The sequence below is a fragment of the Puma concolor genome, chromosome C1 (genome assembly GCF_028749965.1).
Source record: "Puma concolor isolate L17-30 chromosome C1, mPumCon1.1.hap2, whole genome shotgun sequence".
Lineage (NCBI taxonomy): Eukaryota > Metazoa > Chordata > Mammalia > Carnivora > Felidae > Puma > Puma concolor.
This window is the reverse complement of record NC_141674.1, coordinates 69,001,980-69,023,276: the sequence shown is the minus strand read 5'-3', so window position 1 is coordinate 69,023,276 and position 21,297 is coordinate 69,001,980. Positions and strand designations below refer to the sequence as shown.

The 21,297-nt window shown below is 35.0% G+C and overlaps 1 protein-coding gene across 31 annotated transcripts in view; it reads right to left on the bottom strand.

Moving 5' to 3' along the window:
• ADGRL2 (adhesion G protein-coupled receptor L2) overlaps positions 1–21,297 on the bottom strand; it is a 631,707-nt gene that overhangs the window by 113,682 nt on the left and 496,728 nt on the right. The window contains exon 1 of one of the 31 annotated variants that reach the window (XM_086717390.1): positions 11,710–12,075. The exons of 26 other annotated variants lie outside the window; for them this stretch is intronic. In XM_086717390.1, coding sequence (XP_086573516.1) covers positions 11,710–11,950 — 241 coding nt within the window. In that variant the 5' untranslated portion in view covers positions 11,951–12,075. Of the gene's footprint in view, positions 1–11,709; positions 12,076–21,297 lie in introns of those variants that run through there. 4 more of the 31 variants (XM_086717373.1, XM_086717385.1, XM_086717384.1 and 1 more) reach the window with 4 other exon arrangements.

Here is a 21,297-nt window from a genome sequence, read left to right as displayed (position 1 = left end):
CGTTTATTTATTTTTGGGACAGAGAGAGACAGAGCATGAACAGGGGAGGGGCAGAGAGAGAGGGAGACACAGAATCGGAAACAGGCTCCAGGCTCTGAGCCATCAGCCCAGAGCCCGACGCGGGGCTCGAACTCACGGACCGTGAGATCGTGACCTGGCTGAAGTCGGACGCTTAACCGACTGCGCCACCCAGGCGCCCCTTTAATGCTTTTTTTTAATGCTTATTTACTTCTGAGAGAAAGAGACAGAGGTGTGAGTGGGGGAGGGGCAGAGAGAGGAAGACACAGAATCCAAAGCAGGCTCTAGGCTGTCAGCACGGAGCCCAATGTGGGGCTTGAACTCACAGACCGTGAGATCATGACCTGAGCTGAAGTTGGATGCTTGACATACTGAGCCACCCAGGCACCCCGAGTTCAATACTTGTTTATTTAGGGGCACCTGGATGGTTCAGTTGGTTAAGTGACCAGCTGTGCCTCAGGTCCCGGTCTCACAGTTCGGGAGTTCGAGCCCTGCATGGGGTTTCTCTGCTGTCAGCGCAGAGCCTGCTTCGGATTCTCTGTCCCCCTCTCTCTCTGCCCCACCCCTGCTCATACTTGCTCTCTCTCTCTCTCTCAAAAGTAAACATTAAGAAATTTTTAAAAATACTTTATTTATAAATGTAAGAATGTCAAATCAATTAATATCTAGATTTCTGATTTCTATTATAGTAATTTCTATGTATGTATAATGTGGGGCCTGTACAAGTATATAAGATATATACTTAATGAGAAACTGAATCATATTAGGTTATGTTAGGGAAGAGCAGCAAAGTAAGTGGGCCACCATATATAGATAAGGCTTCCTGTGCCTAAGGTGTGGGCTTTAAACAAGAGATTTGCTCACTTGGACAACTATGGATTCCCTGAATCTCTAGGGAAGCATATCAGAGGAGAACAAACCACCCTCTATATTGTAGTACAAGTTTAGGACCAGGAACTGTAAATGCTTATTCAAACTACGTAATATTCTAATATAGTAAAACAAATGGAAAAGTATAGATTTTTATAACTACTCCCTCATAGTCTGTTTTTTACATCTGTAAACATGATTTACAGAGATTTTTCTTTCTTCCACACACAATTTAATTGCCTTGTCAAGCCCGACTCACGATTAACACCTGGTAAACATTTCAAATGATTTTGATTGCTATTAAGCAGCTAAGCCACTCTCAATAACTTCTAAGGGCAAGGTATCCCTATAGTTAATCTATTTACGCAAATAGCTATCTATTTGAACCAGCAAAATTTCTTTTAAGATCTATCTCTAACTTCTTTCCCCAAAATACCAAGTTTTTTTTTAAATAAACTTAAAAATTATTAGTGCTTTACAAATATGAATTTCTTTAATCCTCCTAACAGTATGGTAATAATCCTCATTTAAAGATAAGCAAAACCAGACAGAAAGAGGTTAAGTAAGCAGCCCAAGGTCATGAACAGGAGAGCACTCCTGTTTAAAACTGAAAGGCTGATATTCACACTCAACCATGCTATGCTCTTCAGCACTGTGTCATGTCACCTTAGTCATGTCAATTACAGCGATAAATTTTGATGCACAGAGACAAAGGCAAACACTTTTTAGTTTGAAAGTCAATCCTGAGAATCCACTTTATGTCATCTTAGAATGAGAATATCTATTACAACAAAATGTTGCTACTTCACTGGCACTCAAAACCAAACCAAACTAAACCAAAAAAAAAAAAAAAGTGATTAGGGAGACAGGAATAGGAATTAAGTCTCAATATTTTCAAATGAGGGGTTGAGCAGGAGTCGTTAAGATGAATCAGGGAATCTTGTTTCAGAAAAGGAATTAATTCTACTTTCAATTCGACGACCTAAGAGACTGACTTGCTGATACATAACCCGTACCAGTCCACAGCTTAGAAACGATGCTGAATTTTTGAAGCTGAGCTTCCATCAGTAGATGGAATGTGGGAAGTTTTTAGCAGTGTAAAAACCAAAGGCAGGGAGGGAATAACAATGAAAGTCAAGAACTTTTCTCTCAATTTGAAACTGCTACCTTGAGTCTACCACTAACTTACTATGTTATCCTGAACGAACATCGTCATAAAATATTCCTCTAGAAAACGAAGGGGTTGAATTAAATTTTCTCCAAAGTCCTTTTTAAATTCTACAGTCTTTAACTGAAGTTATTCAAGTCAAATAAGCATTTATTGCTAGTCAGGGAACTCTACTTGTTATTAAATGAAAAGTTCTGTTAAATGTAAATCAAGGATTTCTCTCGTGGTCCAAAATGGTGTAATAGAATCAATGGAAAAAAGTAATTTTTATAGCACATCTGAGTAAGTGCAAAAGGTCACATGTCCATTTCAGTATCATTAAGAGCTTTACAGGAAATAATGGAACACAATGTAACAAAGGTACAGCATTAACAAATGTTTGGATTCTTAAATATGATTTCATGGTAGAATGCATACAAAGTTTTGACAGGAGTAAAATGAAAAAAAAAAAAAAAAGACCTGTATCTGCTTTAAAAAATATCTGAAGATCATATTCAAAGCATATGGTAAAACAAACGTGAATTCCTCTTTTGGCCAGGCATTAAAAACTTTTTATATTTTTGAATGACTTTATATCACATAAAGTCGTATGTGAGAAGCATTTTGATAGTTTAGCTTCACATATTTAAAAAATTAGCTCAAATATGCTAACTTTTTGAAAATGTCAACTTTTTAAACTACCTACACCGTTCAGTGAAAGACACAAAAAATGTGAAGATTTTCAAGGTCTAGATTCTTATTCAAATGAATACTTATTTCATAAGCACTTGATATACAGTATTCTCCTTTATGCACTTTAAGAAGTTGAACTACTATTGCAAATGCATAATTGATTTATGGGGGAAAAGTTCAAGTGAAGGACATATTACCAACTGTGCATTAAAGAGGCAGGGTAGAAGAAAATGTACAGCTCTAGAACATTTTAAAAGCAATATTTAAAAAATGCACATGCCAGATACAGGCAATGCTCTCCATTTCACATCAGCACATACGTCACAATAAACCTAAAGTCCCCCTCCAAAAACAATCACCAAAAGGGAGAGTTTATATCAGAATGCAAATAAAAGGCAAATCTTTTTCCATGTGCACATAGTAAGAAGGGTACTGTGCTCAATTACTCTTTTAAAGAATAAGATTTAACTGTTGTTAAATTTATAAAAGTGCATCAAGAATTTAATCACAACATGGTACAATATTAATAGATACAAATACATCATAGTTCAAATCCTATGTAACAAGGAACGGTGCAATTAAAAGTCTATGGAACGTATATTCGTAATGTTTCTGTCATTCAAAAGCGTTATACAGGTGCTTTAATAAATCTAACTCCGTAATTCTTTATTTTTTGAAATTATAGAAATGGATCTTTATTTTCTTACCCATTTTCACTCCATTCCCTTAGGAATAACTACTCGAGCCAGTCAGTTTTTCAACGAAGAAGTAAAAGGTAAGTATTATTAGGGAAGTGAGCTGGCAGGTGGACAGTTGTTCACTCTGCCTGTCATATCCCTTTAATGCAACTCTGATTTGCCTTTGTTCTGACAGTAGCAAACAGCTGCTTGTAAATGAGCCACTGTCCCTGGGCTGCCTCCCATTATTCCCCACTTTTGTTTGACAAGGTCACTTGCTGCAGGGATTTTGGGAAGAAAGGATGTGCAACCTATAGAATTAAGAGTTTAGAACCTAAGCAAGCTAGGTATTTTTCTTTTGGTAGCATGAGCAAATCAAGACTTGTACAAAAAAAGTTTTTTGCTCATTGAGCAAATCAAACATTTTTCCTAATTTAAAAACCAAAAAGCTCTATCACAAAAGCAAATGACTTTGCCATAAATCCTCTTTCCTTTAAGTTTACATGACAGTGGTATAAAAGGCAGACTTAATTACAAAATAATATTTACAAGCACATATGAATAAATACTAAGATGTTGCTCGTCTGCTGTTTTACAATGAGTTCAAGATCTGGAAAGCAGCAAATGCAGGAACACTTTTGGAAAACTTGATGCTATAATCCTACAGTTCTTTTATTTTAAATTTCAGTAAAAATTTCATTTATGACTAATTCCATTAAGGGTAGTAAATAAGGAAGGCAGGGACCTTCAAGATCAAAAGTTTCACAATTTCATTCCATATTGATTGTTACTTTTAATGAACTTTACACAATATATAAATTAATCTAGACTGAAACTTATTGCTAAAATGTTTGATCAATATTCCACCAGTGATCCAAAAGGTATAATTGACACTATAAAGCAAGGCTCACCTTTAATTTGCAGCTTGACCTATGATCTTCAGAAGGGCTTAAAGCTACATTATGACAATCTCATGCAATTAAGTTGTTTCTAAAGAGAGGCAGGCATAAAAAGTGGGATGGCAAGTTTTCCAAGCCATGGATGAGCATAAAGAGGGCATGCTGGAGCAGACACTCATCCAAAATGAATCATGATTTTGTGGTTCTGAAAGTTTATGAGTGGGAAACGATCTAGGAAACTCTTTATGCATTCTTAGGATAAAGCCACATAAATGTCACACAGAAATCTAGACTTAATTATGCACAAATACAATTTCTCACTATTCCACCTTTTTACCTGCATTTAAAATTAGACGGTTTTGTACATTTTTCTCATTTTAATATACAACCATCAGAAGGAATGTGAGCCTACAGTAAACTTTATCAACGCAAACAAAGCTGAAATTCTTTCCAGCAACACCAGCACTTTGGATGTGTTCACTGGTAAGAGGTTATGTACACATTGGGGGAAAATGAAGAATCATGTGATGATGTCAAGTTCCCTCATTCTCTACTCAAACATTACAAATCTGTTCACAGAATATACCATCCAAGTTTTCAAAAAATCTCCAGGCTCTTGCCATCTAATATACTCAGAAAATTTTGTCAGTCTTGTCTCATGTGGAAGGCATCTGAATTCTAAAAATAATTTGACTTACCTTAGCCAGGCTGACTTTGTATACCTTGTAAAGGCTACTCCGTTTTCTCCCATTGTCAGCCATTACTCTGATGTATCATTTATGGAATTAAAATAAAATGGGTTTTCCTACATTTTAGTCAGGATATGTCAAAGCACCTTCACAAAATACCGCATTTAAAGACATGTTAAAAGTATTACAACTGAATTATATTTGGTTATCCAGTGTTAAAAAGTATTCACATAATAAAAAAAAAAAATTAAAAGAAGCTAATGTTAATCCCTTATAACAGCCTTCACTCTTGTACAAAGATTTGAACACTCTAGTAGTTCACTATTAAGAGCATAGGACTGAAGATTTTCAGCTTCATTTGTATTCAGAGGCAGGCAAATCACCAAAACTCATTTACATCCCTCCATTTTCCTTACAGCTTGTTAACAGCAGGTGGTCTATCCATACCATCTTTGAAAGAGGTAGGTGGCTTAAAATGCCTTTACATTTCAGTCAAGACCCTGAATTAAAAATAAACTTGAGCTTTAACTTCATCATTTTCTCTACAAGATTCAGTAATACAGAATAAACATAGTACTTAGTTTGTTCTTATTTTAATCTACATTCCACATTCTGGCTTCATACCATAAATTTGCTCATTTTAATCCTGCATGTTCTCCAAAGAGTGAAGCATTTAAGCTAACAGAGCTGACAAAATGATCTAGTAAGAAACTATAAGTGTTTCTGATAGTCTTATTTTATTTTGTTTATTTTTGCACTCTATAGACTTGCCAGCATTCCTTTTTAAAAAAATTTTTAATGTTTATTTTTGAGAGACAGAGACAGAGCATGAGTGGGGAAGGAGCAGAGAGAGAGGGAGACACAGAGTCTGAAGCAGGCTCCAGGCTCTGAGTTGTCAGCACAGAGCATGATGCGGGGCTTGAACTCAGAAACAGTGAGATCATGACCTGAGCCAGTCATGCTTCGGTGCCCCATCAGCATTCCTTTTTACTGACGAACATTAGAAAACATTTTTAGGAGTGCCTGGGTGGCTCAATTGGTTAACTCTCCAACTTTGGCTGATGTCATGATCTCGTGGTTCAGGAGTTCGAGCCTCACATCAGACTCTGTGCACACAGCTCTGAGCTGGAGCCTGTTTTGGATTCTGTGTTTCTCTCTCTCTCTCTCCCCATCCCCTAACTCACGCCGTCTCTCTCAAAAATAAACATTAAAAAAAATTTTTAACACTATCACAATAGGAAAATCATGATTATATTGGCTATGTGCTAGCCCTAAGATAAACAGAGTATGTCTACATAGATGTTCATAAAAATTTTTTTTTTCCAAATGTTTATTTTTGAAAGAGCGAGAGAAAGAGAGAGAGAGAATGAGTGCGGAAGGGGCAGAGAGAGAGGGAGACAGAGGATTTGAAACAGGCTCCATGCTGAGAGCAGAGCCTAATGCGGGGCTCTAACTCACAAGCCTTGAGGACCCAAGTCGAAGTAGGACACTTAACCAACTGAGCCACCCAGGCATCCCTATAAAAATGTCTTTGTGTCATCTACTGGCAATGATTTTTCAGAAATAAATGTACAAAATTCTCTAATTTCTAAGCACATATGTCGCCTTCTACTTAATCTGACATGAGTATTAGAAGAGCCAGACTGAAACATAAAAGTCAAGGGGCCCCTGGGTGGCTCAGTGGGATAAGCATCCGACTCTTGGTTTGAGTTCAGATCGTGACCTCACAGTTTGTGAGTTCTAGCCCCACGTCGGGCTCTGCACTCTTAGATTGGGATTCTCTCATTCTGCCCTTCCCCTGCTCGCTCTCTCAAAATAAATAAAATTTTTTTAAAAAGTGAAAAACAAAAAAACACTGAAACACAAAAGTCACTCAGCTCCTATACTTAAGAGGGTGAATAAATAAGTCTTTGTGAGAAGAGTATGTCAACACAAAAAGGTTACAGAGAACATTCAAATCATGAGCATTACAAGTGCCTTCACAATAAAAACATGGAAGATTTAAACCACATATTATAAAAATTGGTTAAGAATCCTTTGAGGTAGGGGAGATGATTCTACTTGTAGTTTTTCAGACTAAAGTCAAGACTTCTAAGGAACTTTGCATATCCATGAAAACTCACAACTCAGAATGTTATGGCCGGACTTAATTCTGTTTTTCATTACTACTGTGGCCTCGTGCATTTCCTTGAGATTACAGAATAGGTACGGAACAAACCAATCTACATATTCATCTTTTTAAAAAAATGCTAAATTTAATCTCTAAGTAATTTTAATCTCTCTGGCTATCAGTGTCTAGTGACAAATTAATACTTAAAATATGATAAATGAGGTAAGATTTATTAAAACACTAATATTAAGACTTGAAAAGTAAAGTGTTAGAGGCACCCAGGTAACTCAGTCAGTTAAGCGCCCAGCTCTTGATTTTGGCTCAGGTCATGATCTCAAAGTTCACGAGTTCAAGCTCCACATCAGGTTCCATGATGATGGTATGGCGCTTACTTTGGGATGCTCTCTCTCTACCCCTCCCTGGCTCATGCTCTTTCTCTCTCTCTCTCAAAAAATAAATAAACTTTAAAAGAAACATACAGTTTTATTTTTCATTTTCAACCAATAACATAGTCATTTATATTTATGTTATACATTTCAGAACAAGACAATAAAAATATTGTCTCCAAAAGAGGCAGAAAAGATTATCATTTACCAATGCTTTCACTAGGTAATAACTTTAGGTAAAATGGAACAAAGCGTTTTAAAAAGTAGTTTTATATAAGTAAGTACCAACCAACATAAATGTAAAAATATTCATGAGCAGAAAAATGAAAAACTTAAAAAAATATGCTTTTGGTTATTTTAACTATGCTAACATGAAAATGAATTAAGTACAAATAGAAACAATTTCTGACAGTATAACACTGATAAAAATCAGAACCTTCATCATTTCATAACATTCTGCCTGCAAATAAATGTAAAAATGCTTTCATTAGGACTAGTTGTTCTGTCAACTTAAAATGTAGTTTATATTCCTATATCTTGAAAATAATTTCATTTAACCTGATTATAATCCTAGACACTTTCCAAAATATAAAGCTATTATTTGAAATTGGTAAGTCCCCATATATCAACTTCTGTTTTACTTGAAAACTGATTCTTGCAATTAGAAATGTTACTGTATAAAGTCTTGCTTTGTTAATATACCAAGATGTTTTAAGAAAGGATAAACAGGAGTATTTACTTATTAGAGCATCTCAAATACAAATAAAAAAAAACACTGGTTATTCCTTGTTTTTAGACTGAGTAGATGTAGTAATAAGATCTAAGGAATCTATTCTAATTTAGATAATTAGAACTTTAAAAAAGTTTTATACAAGTCATAAGCTTCACTAAATGTTAGGTTATCAAAAAATGTATTTTTAATAAATTCACCACATTTTATTCTTCTTTTATAAAAACTAATGAATATGTATAAAAAGTTTTAGGCGCAGATACCCAATGTGTATGAAATTCACTCTGAATAATTTTGTGGCACAAGCCAAGTCTCTAATTTCATACAACTCTCATAACGAGTGTTACTAATTTTTTATTGTTGCTTCATACAGGAAAATGTGCATTTCCTCCTTGTTCAGCTTTGACATGGTGTAACACTACACTTTTCAAGATATGTAGCCATTATATTTGACAATGCAGCTCAAATGACTAACAAATGTCACATGGAGATATAAACACTAAATAAGTAAATACAAAAGAATTCAAAATTAAATCTGACCTCATGAAGACTGCATTTAAATCTCCCTTAAATAAAAAAGGCTAACATGTCAACCTAAATGAACAGATAGTATGATCTGAACATTTAATGTATCTTATCCAATTTTAAGAAGTCACCAATTATATTTTACATTTCATAAACTTTTAATAAGTCAATGGCTTTGATGATCAATTTGACTGACATTCATCATTCTTCTCTACACATCAATGAGAAATTATACTTCCTTGTAAATTATTAAGAGAATAAAGTATTCAAAATATACCTATATAGTTTTACAGTAATTTTCTTTTATTTATTTTTTTAATGTTTACTTATTTTTGAGGGCGGGGGAAGGGGCAGAAAGAGAGGGAGACATAGAATCCCAAACAGGCTCCAGGCTCTGAGCTGTCAGCACAGAGCCCAACGGGGGGCCTGAATCCACGGACCGTGAGATCATGACCTGAGCTGAAGTTGGATGTTTAACCAACTGCGCCACCAGGAGCCCCAGTAATTTTCTATTCTAATATTTTTATATGTTAACTCAAGTACATTTAGCATGGTTGGAAGTCATTATACACAGTGATCTATTGTTAATAACAAGGGTGGCCAATTTTTCTATGCCTATAGCCTTTGAAAACAGTGGAAAACACTTGGAAGATGAAAATGAAAGACAAAAAGAGACTGGCGAAAAAAACCAAGAAATGTATTTGTAACTGTAACTGGACACAATATGTTCCTTTTCTTGGTCAATAGCTGGTTATACCATCCAGAAACCCAGGAGTCATCCATGACACCAGACATCTCCAAGTCTGGCTGATTTTAATGTATCCTTCTAATACATTTCCCTTTGTCTCTACTTTTATTTATTTACTTTTTAAAGTTTATTTATTTATTTTGAGAGAGAGAGAGAAAGAGCAGAGGAGGGGCAGAGAGGGAGAGACAGAATCCCAAGTAGGGTCCACACCATCAGCACAGAGCCCAATGTGGGGCTCGAACCCATGAACCCACAAACTGTGAGATCACGACCTGAGCTGAAGTCAACAGTCAGACACTTCACCGAATGAGCCACCCTGGCACCCCCCCCCCCCACCATGTTTCTACTTTTAGCAAGATAAGCCACCTACTGATCTTTGATTCCAATGCTGTCACAACATCTTTTCAAATCTCCCTGCCATATGTTTTAGTTCCTCTCTCCCCACTTCACAATCCTTTCTCCCCATAGCAACTGTGACCTTTCAAACTCAATCAATCTCATCAGGCCAAGCTCCTGGTTACTATCAGCTCTTAACATAAAGATGAAATTCCTAAACATAGGCCACAGGGTCCCACCTGGTTTGAACACAAGATCTCTGAGCTCAGACACTACATTTTACTTCAATTAGCCAAATGTACAAGCACCTTTCAGTTCTCCACACACGAATAACTTGACTCCCCTAATTTGGTCAAGTATTTGGACCTACACTCCAACTCTTCTTTTTATTTATTGAAGGATGACAGCATACACTATGCAAGGAGCTGGCTAAAACAAAGATAGGATTACCAGCTACATGGAGCCAAAATTAGTGCAAATAATAGGTGCCCACCTCTCCCCCCAAAATGTAAAATCAACACACACATTCATGCCATAGTAGGTACTAATAAAGAAATAGGTAAGGAATTAAAGTGCTGTATGTCTGGAAGTTGTGGGAGAAGAGGAGGTTTTGATTGGGCAGGTTTTGTCTAAGACAAGAACATGCAAATTTTAATCTAAAAAGGATAAAAGAAGTAATTGTGAGTTGGGGAGAGGAAAATAATTCTGGGCAAAGAAGCTACAGGTGTAAAGACCTTCAGATGTTTACAGGAACTAAAATAAGACTAGTAAGCCTGAAGGCAAGGGAGCCTGTCCAAGTGTGATTCCATGGAAAGCTGGAGAGAAAATCCTAAGTTAGATCACTTGGGGTTTACACCAATTGAGACCACCAAAGAGTTTTTAATAGGAAAAGAAAGTGACCCAATTTATATTTTACAGAGCTCACTTTTGCTGACCTGTGGAGAATAAATGGAGAAAGAATGGGGAATTGGGGGCGGAAAGGATGAATGTGGCCACTACACCAAGAAACCATCATTTTAGAACCCCCCATTTATAATTTATTTAGTTAATGCATGTCTCCCCCAGATTTTAACTAAATGTAAGTTAAACCTGGTCTGTTTTTTCTTCAACAGTATCACCAGAGTCTGGGATACAGCAATGGCAAAGATGGATATTATGAAAAAAACCCTTAAAGTGAAAAAGAAAAAAATCAGCAAAATTTGTATATCACACACTCACTCACACACACACACACACACACACACACACACACACGATCTATCCAAAGTGGAGGTTTATAATTAAATAGATCCTAAGGGTGTAAGACTTGGTGTCTGTATGAACCTTCGTATGTACCTGGGAGTTATTGCCTAGCTTTTATCAGATTCTCCAGGGAGTCTACAAGCTCCAAAATTTTAAGAGCCACTGAAGCCTATATCTCACCATAACTCTAGAAGGTAGAGTTGTCACAGAACATAAAAAGAACAATCAAAAATAGAACAGACAATGAAATACAGTCTAAGTTCCTCACAGATGCATAAGTTAATTCCTGATACTCAAATGAAGTGCAAATATCATAGGAATTAAAAGTTTTTAAAATATTACTTATTCTTGACTCTGCAATTAAGTATTTGGTTTTCCTTTATAACTGTATTTCATTTAAGTACTTAATTTATTAGCAATCCCAACTAAGAAGAAGCAGTGTAAGAGCATGGCTTTTTTTCTAATGTCTGTGGATAAGAATTTATCTGTAGATAATCAAATATTGTTCTACACGTTATTTAACTAGTTACTTTCAAGTACAGAATTAAATACAAAACTCACTCACCTAATCAAATATTGTTTTACACATTATTTAACTAGTTACTTTCAAGTAGAGAATTAAATACAAAACGCACTCACCAGCCTCAATTTTGTTTTCTCCCTTGTAGATCAGCAGACTACCTCCTACTCTCTGACTTTCTGAATCATATCTAAAAAGAGCTACATGGCACAGGCCCATGTGCACATAACAAAAGAAGTCAGAACACTCCAGGGAAGCAGTCTGCTTTGTTTTTATAGCCACTCTACACAGCACTCCCCTCTTCCCATAGGGCTTAGCAACAACACTACCTTGTCCACTAGTATCACAAAATACTATCATATCCAAACTATGTTTTGTTATTTTTGGAAAGTAGGCATTTCAAAACACTGAGATGGCAGTAGTCAACAAACACAAATCGTAATAGTAGCTTACTGCCAAAATCAAGTAAGATGCATAAGAACTTTGAGATATGAAAATACCGTAACTTTTATAGCAGAATCAAGTGGCTACTAGAATATCACTAGAAATTCTTTACCAAGTTAATTTTCTCCCCTCTATCCTGTCTAATTAATTGGACTAGAAAGGAATCATTCCTACTTTACTTAAGAAAAACTACTTAAATTAGTGCAGTTTTTTTCCCTGCTCTCCATAGTTTAAAAAGTAATCACTATGCTATATAACATAGATGTTAAATTCTTTTCGTTTGTTTTTAATTTTTTTTAATCTTTATTTATTTTTGAGAGAAAGACAGAGAGTGAGCAGGGGAGGAACAGACAGAGAAGGAGACACAGAATCCGAAGCAGGCTCCAGGCTCTGAGCTGTCAGCACAGATCCCGACGTGGGCTGGAACCCACAAACCACAAGATCATGACCCGAGCCGAAGTCGGACGCTTAACCGACTGAGCCACCCAGGTGCCCCAATGTTAAATTCTTTTTGTAACCAAAGATAGCAATTTATACTCTAGCGATGAAAGCATTTACCTGCCACTTAGGATTCTGTATTTTGAGCTCACTTTTGGTTACTGTTTGTTAAGACTTGTGTAAGATTCTGATGCTAAACACAAGGTCTTGACAGTATCTATTTCATGCAAAAACTGAAACACATAAATCTCAAATATCAGTGAAAGATTACTTTCTTTTGTGTAAGATATACAATCAAGTTAATAACTCAATAATTAAAATATGCCTGAAGAAAAGGATCTTGTGTGGGAAATAAATGCAAGCTTACAAAATGTCTTATACTGAGAAAGCACAGTTTCAATAGGGATTTCTAGTAATTTTCATGGAAATTTACATATAACTTATTTCTTTCAAATAACTTTTGACTACCACAGTAACAACTAACAATTAAAACTGAAATGCAATTTTAATTATTTCTTTTAAAAAATCTGAGGAAATAGTACTTGCTTATCTCTATATATTTAAAAGGGAACCAAATACATAAAAAGTTGTACTTGTTCACTGAACCAATAACTACTAAATATGCTAATATGTGCCAAGTACTGTTATGTGAGATAAAACTTGAAGAAACAAAAGGGAAAATGACAGGTCCCTGTCTTCATAGAACTTACAGTGGAAGAGACACACAAATGAAAGTATTTACAGATACTACAACTGTTAAACAAGAAAATAAATAGGATGATGTAATTTGGGAGGTGCTTTCCATAAGATTGTTATGAAAACCCTCTCTGGGGTTGACATTAATTAGAGCCAAGACCTAAAGGATGAGAAAAAAATCAGTGATGTGACAAGCCGAGGAATAAGTTCCAGGCATAAGAAAAAGCCTGGCATGTTCCAGAAACAGAAGGACGACAAGGGTATGAAATGTTAACATTTCTTCCCTCTTCCTCTAAGCTCAGAATGCCTTAACTGTAAGGACACGGACTCTGGAGCAAAGTCTGGATCTGACTCCAGGTATACTAACTTAGAAACTATGTGATCTTGGGCACTAAATTATCAAAATATTTTTAGGCTCTTTTTTTCCTAACCTACTTAGTCTAGAGAATAAGATCCACTATTTATGACCATTAGCATAAAAAAATCTTTGGCAAAAAAAAAAAAAAAAAAGCCCAGTAAATAATGTTCTTTCCTTATTCCAAAAGTGGTATCACTTTTATCTTTCTGAATTTTAAACAAACACCAATTGTTTCTTTTTGAATTTCACAACCTATACAGAACATTTTAAATAAAATTATTTTGAGCAAAATTTTCAATGCCCCTTAAAATAATTAAGTTTTCATGGAAAGTTGTGATGTAAACCTTTCTCCCTCCCTTTAGGGTGATGAACTGTCTCCCTGGAGTTCTGTTCTCAGTACTCTCTGTGGGGCACACAACAAAGGTTACTTTATAAAGGTCACTTCATTTCCATGGGTGTTTCTTAGAAGAAACAAACTACTGGCTTGAAACTAGTAGCGAAAACTACCAACCCCACATTTGAGGAAATATAAGAAACTAGGAAGAATTAGAGATTACTTGCTAGAACAGGTAGCTCTTAATCTGTGGTGCTCAGAGGAAAGTGATCTCTTCATATTGGAAGAAAGTAGGGAAAGTTGAAGAAATTACAATCATGTAAGTAAGATACCATGTGAACATTCCATATCCCCAAATAAAAGTGATAAAAACCTGATAGCTACAATGTAGTAACGCTACTAAAATGTTTCCAGTTTTAATACTTCACATTTATCTTTGTATCAGTAAAGTCTAATTAGGGAATCAGATATGGCTTGCTCACCAGCTCTTAATATTTCAATATCTTATTTAGCTAGTAAGTCAGAAGTGAAAGACGACATGCAAGTAACCGAAAACAATGTTGGCCAGTGCTTCAAAACTGGATTTGTCTACCAATTAAAACTAAATTAAATTTTGGAAAAAATGAGGTTACAGTTTTGGAAAACATATGGAACACTGAAATACAATGGAGCATGTTAGCTTAATTATCCCTTTAAAATAGTTTAGCCTGTTTGTTTAGAGAAAATAGTAAATACAGAAAAAGGGTAGAGATGCTAACACATATGAAGGAATCTACCACCTGCAAAGCAGTATATGGGAGTTTTCACAAGCTTTAGAAATAAAGTAAAATGGACAATCAAATCCAAGAAGACGAGAAAATCTAATTTTACTTCACTGTATATTTAGAGTAACTGAAACTTTCATATTAAAAAATGCAAATGAGGCTGACAAATTACATAGAAACCATGTAGTAATCATTTAATGTATATAATTTTTTTTGAAACTTTTTTTAAGTTTATTTATTTTGAGAGAGAGACCGAGCACACACGGTGGGAAGGGGCAGAGAGAGAGGGAGAGACAGACAGAATCCCAAGCAGGCTCCGCACTGCCAGTGCAGAGCCCAATGTGGGACTCGAACCCACAAACTGTGAAATCATGACCTGAGCCGAAGTCAAGAGCCAGAGGCTTAACTGACTGAGCCACCCAGATGCCCCAATATATACACATAATTTTAATCTTGTTAAGCCATTTGCTGATTCATTCTCTTGTGCAATATGGTACCTATGTCAATGATTGCTATTTGGAGAAAAAGGAAAAAGATTTTTTCTATACACTGTCTCAGTGCTATGGGAAACAAACTCAATTTCTTCCAAATCAAAAGGAGGTCCTGACTAAATATGTACACATTTGCCAAGAGATATGCTGCCTTCAGACACACCATTTGGCAATTAATTTTGCATACAACAAAATCTTCATACTTGATAGTTTTGAAACTCACACTGAGGACCTTATTCTTAGAAGAATATATGGAATTAAGCCATGAAATATATGTGACAACTTAGTATTTTGGAATGTTTATGACTATTGCCATATCATCGTTGACCCATACTTGCAGTTAGTAAGTGCATACTAAATATAAAATTAAAAGACCTGAAATGCTGAAAATGTAAATTTTCAGTTTCAGTTATGTCTAATGAAGAAAAATTTAATTCCAGCATTTTTAGCTCTTCCTCGACAATAGATGGCTACTTATATCAGAAAATTACAATTACTTTCTATCACCGTTTCTATAAATACTTTAAAGATAAAATATCTACTGCTATTCAGATCAATTTAATTCCCAGTTTAAGGAACTACACAAGTCTGGAGGTAATTTAATACTTGTGACACATAATTTAATAAGTTTGGGTCAAATGTATTAACTTCTAATCTTTTCTGACAACTTCATTATTTATTTTATATACAATGTATATAACTCAGCCACCAATCTTTCTGTGTGAGAAAACATACTCTTCTTCATGCTACAGCAGGCTCTCAATACGCCATACCAGGTTTCTTGGGTTTCCCCGTTAATTGGCTCTAATATGAACAATTAAATCTCATTTTACACTAAATCAAATGTAAATAACAGCAAGAGACTGAAATCCCCCCACCCCACCCAATCTGCTATCTTTCCATCTGCTCACTACAATCCACTCTGAGCAACTTAGGAATCATCACTGGAGAGAGCCACTGTTGTTTTGGGCTAACTGGCACATTCTTGCGGGGAGAGGGTGGCAAGACTGGAGGAAAAACATGGTCAAACATGGTTGTAGATGATTTTCTCACTTTCTAGGGGAAGAGTCTTTTGGGGACTATCATTTAAAAGCCCAGGCTTATACCCCAGGCTCCTGGGGCATAAAGCAATACTTAGGAGGCAAGAGGAAAATAGTATGACCAAGCAACTACCAAGTCACATCCAATGGTTACTGTGGTTTGGATACTTCAGAAGCTTGCAATACAATATGTAGATTGACATGAGCTATCCATCCTCAGTTCAAATGAACAGGGCCTAAAACCATAAAGGAAGCAACCCTACTTCAGGGCAAAGATCAACAGCCTGGGAATCACACCAACCAATTTCTAATTCTTGTTCTGACACCAGCTATCTCCAACTGCTGATCACAAACAAATCACCTAAATTAATTGCTCTGTTAAACTCCCATAAAATGGAAACCCCCTCTCTTCATAAAAATCTGTACAGAATATTATCTATGAGAAAGTATAAACAAGATACTAAAAATCGTATTTCCAGCCTTCCAGTGTTTGCTGTGTGTGTGTGTGTGGTGTGTGTGACTGAGTACTTACAAACATCATTTTTATATTATTTGGTTTCATGGAAATTTTCCCCCCACAACAAGGTCTGTCCCTTTTTTGTTTTTGTTTTTCTTTCTTTGCAATACTGTGAATAGAGAAGGGATCGTTCATTTATTCATTCCTCCAACAAATATTTACTTAGAATCTCCTTGTCATACACTGTCCTGGTTGTGTGGGAGACATCAGTAGTTGTGAAAGTGATAGGTATACTTACTTGGTCAAAGAATAAAAGTGCTATGAAAAATTGATATTCTTTCTCTAGAGTTTATAAAAGGTGAATCCAGTCCAAAAAAAATGAGAAGAAAAAGAAAATGAAAAAGAAAAAGAAAAAACAAAAAAGGCTGACTCATGTTCTGTTAATATAGTCATCTACCTGGAAATTCATTCATTCGTTCATTCACTCATTCACCAAATATTTATTTCATTTAAAAAATATCTGTTGTGCCTTGCACGTCCGGGAATCATACCGGCAAAAGACATGATCCCTGCCCTCCTAAAGTTCAAATAAACCTAAGTAAAACTACTTTTCAATCAAGATCTATTTATTACTTGAAAAGAATAGTTACCTAGAGGCTGTCAGAGAGGAGTAGTGAAGCCCAGAAGAAGATTAAAAAAAAAGCTGACAGAAGCTACTGGGTGCCTAAAACAAAGTTAAAAAATGAGTAAATAAAAGGGAAGCAAGAGTTGCTAAAGGGGTTGGCTCATTATGGGTCAGTTGATGGTTTTTGTTTTTTGGGTTTTTTTGGTGCATTACCAACAGGGATAATGTAAAAACATGATTAATCTATTCTAAAAAATATCAACTTTTCAAAACTTGAAGTTTTTTCTCTCTCATCCACTATAGCCTTTTTTTAAATTCCTTGATAACCTGGTATAATAAGTACACATTACTAATTTTCTCTCAATTTGCAAATTTTGTGAGATTTAACTTCGGCAGGTGAAATAAAAATCCAGGATAAATGTAGGATTTCTTTGTTCACAAGCTGCCTTCTGCTATACCAATAATGACAAAACCGTACATAAACAGACGTTAAGTGTAAGACAAAAATACTAGGTCTTCATTCTTTTATGAAAAATACCATGTAACAGAAAATGTTCAAAGTCTAAATCAAACACATTCTTGGGTTTGTTGACAAAAACAATAACAACTGTTAAAAGGCATTTTTCAAGTGATACTGACAGAATCGATAAAATATAAAATAAAATAAATACATAAAATATAAATCAGTAACATTTCTATTTCTCTGGTCAACAGTGCATAGTAACACCTCACCATGACATTCTAACACCTCTTATCAAGTGGTAGATAAGTTTCTTAACCGGTTTAATATTACTGAAAACATTAAAATCTTTGCAAAATGAACTATGGTAAAATACTTTATCATCCTACTGAAATGTCAGTGAGGTGTGCACATGGTCTAAAATAAACAAGGCTATGTAATGAAAATGAGGCCACAAGGAAGATAGCTGTATGCTTAAGAACCACCACCTGTCACACGGCAGAAGTGGTATTATGCAACAAAATCACAAACGTTAATGAATTAAAAAGTATACTAAAGGCAAGCACATTTTTAAAGTTAAAAAGTATGTTGCTGTAGTAGACTTAACTTTATTTCAAAGTTTATAGTCAGCATAGCTACTGGCCTCCTCCCAATTTAATTTGTTAACTTCTGATATTAGGAAATTTGGTCCAGAAAAATGAACTAACTAGACTCCAAGTTAGACCAAGAACCGAAATTGTGGATTCCTAGAAAATTTTTTCCCCAAAGCCTTTCTTGTATCATGTTACCATGGGACGTTTTTCCAGCTAACACACACCTAAGTAACTGAAACCATATAATATGTGGTTATAAAATTTGCTAGATATTATACACTTAACATGTTAATGTACACTAAAAAAATGTCTAAGGTAGGAACATATTATTTGTTTTTTAAATATATAAAAACGAGGTTTTTGTTTAATTTTAAAAAATTCACTGAGAGATGTTCCAAGAAAACATTAGTTTCTTGATATCAGGATTTCAAATCCTTTTTTCTTTCTAATTTTTTATGATGTTTAAATTTGCTAATAAAGTCATTAAAATATTTTACTATATATTTTTTAAAGCCTCACACAATATTACATACAGTTCAGATGACCAAAACACACACACACACACACAAATGAGCATTTATCAAATAATATTTAAAATAATATTTAAATTGGTTTTTGGTCATTTTTGTTTAAGAGAATTTCAAATCATGTAGAGGTTGAAGAATGAAACATTTAAAAATACTACACAGGGGCACGTGGATGGCTCAGTTAGTTGAGTGTCAGACTTGATTTCGGCTCATGTCATGATCTCACAGTTCTTGAGTTTGAGCCCCAAGTCGGCAATGGGCCGATAGCAGAGCCCTGTTTGGGATTTTCTGTCTTCCTCTCTCTGTCTGCTCCTCCCCTGCTAGCTCTCTATTTCTCTTTCTCTCAAAATAAATAAATAAACATTTAAAACATATACTACACAACAGAGATGAAATACTGCTGAATTGACACAAATGATTTAAACAACACAATTTTTCATAAAAATTAAAGAACATTTATACACAATCATATCAGAATTAAAGTGGCAAAAATTTTAAAATTATGTGATGCTCAAGTTATTAAAATACTGTAAAACTCAGTCATTATAACTTACTTCCTGTCTTAAACTGTTATTTTCAACTTTTATTGGTTGTATCTTCTCAATCCTTCCCATATAATTATTATTAAAATCTGAATGTTCATAGTTACTTGAATTCTGCACAATTAACTTCATAGAGGTGTGCACAGCAAAACTATTCAATCAACATTTTCCAATGTTGGAAAAATGAATGATGATGCACATTATGACTATAAACCCCATGGCACGTTAAAATAAAAACTATATAGCAAGCTGAAAATAAGCCATATCCAATAGAAAGTAAGCACTCTAAATAACAAACAGCATGCTTACTCTCTATTACATGGGAGAGGGAGGATGTTAAATGTGTCTACAGTTCATTTCATGTGCTTTTTAAGTTCTGTAAATGATTTTTCTTCAGGTCTTTGTACATTTGCTATCATTTTTAAAGGGGGCCAACACCCAATCTAAGTAATCATCCCCAATTCTTATAATATAAGAAATAAGAATGCTAACTAAAATACTGACCCTGCTCTAATTCAAGCTGAATCTCTAAAAATGTGAGAACATGTCATGCTTCAAAAGACAGCAAAGATTAGGAATATATGGTATTAAGTCTTAGCTCTAAACATTTTCATAATACATTTGTTCTTGCCTTAAGACAAAGTTTATGGGTATTGGTAAAATGATGTTCATTCTTCTTGGTTTCAGTTCTTCACATCACACACACACACAGAAAAAGCTGCACATAGTAAAAACTGAATAAATACATCATTTGCTGAATGAAAGAACAAATGACTCTGAATAAACAGAGTCAAGGCATAGAGTACCGTTAGCTCAATGGCTCAATTATGTTTCCTTATTTCCCTATTGCAAACTAACCACCAATTTTAATTTCCAATTTGAGATAAAATGTTTCACCATTCCCATACGTTTTTAAAGGCCACTTCTCAAAATATCAATATAATAAGAGAGATTTAAATGACAGTACTGAGAGTGAAGATTAATTGCTACATAAGCACAAAAATAATTCTTCTAAGAGGTGATGGTTGTATCGATGGTATACGGCCTAAAATACTTTCTCTAAAAGGTCACAAAATGGGTTTTAAAAATTGCATTCACTTACTCAATTACTTATTTAAATACTGTTATATACCAAGATCCCACAAATTTAAAATATAGTGGCACATTCAAATCACAATATAATCTTTCAACTGTGTATGTATTGATTAGGAACAGAACCCTCTCTGCATAGAAGCTGTCAATGGATAGTGAATTCGAGAGAACTGCCACCAAAAGGAACCATCTGTGGGCTGATAGAGGCTTTTCCACTGATGTGTCGACACAATGCCAAAATATGTAGTCAACGCAGTTAAAAAATGAAGCTAAGTACGATGTCTGGCACCAGAGACAAAAAGCATATGTTGAATGCCTACATCTCCCACTTTCTCAATAGGCTGTCTGGCATCAAACAGACCTAGCCTGAATGTGAAGAGTGCACGTACATCAATGAACCTTTCAAAAGTCATTTCCTTTTTACACATAGGAATTGCTGAAATTACGAATAGCTAAATCATAGACACCACACTATATGCATCTAGAAACATTCCAAAACTGAAAATGCAAGTGGATTTTCATTATTACACAAATTAAAAATCATAAAGAATGTCGTGTCAGACAGTCCTGTGGACAAATTAATCTCAACTCTGCATTTATTGTTGATTTGATGCTGCCTAACTCACCTATCTGTGCATAAGTTTCCTCAGGTACAAAATTGAGAAAATAATACAAACCTCATAGAGCCATTCATAGCATTATCCAGGACAATGAAGAGAAAGAATCTAGTACAGTGTTTGATATCTAGTAGGATCCAAAGGGCAGCCATTGTTTTAGGTTTAAATGAAAAGTACAAATTAGAGAAATTAAAAACTAGCTGTTTCTGTACACCTACAATAAACGTTT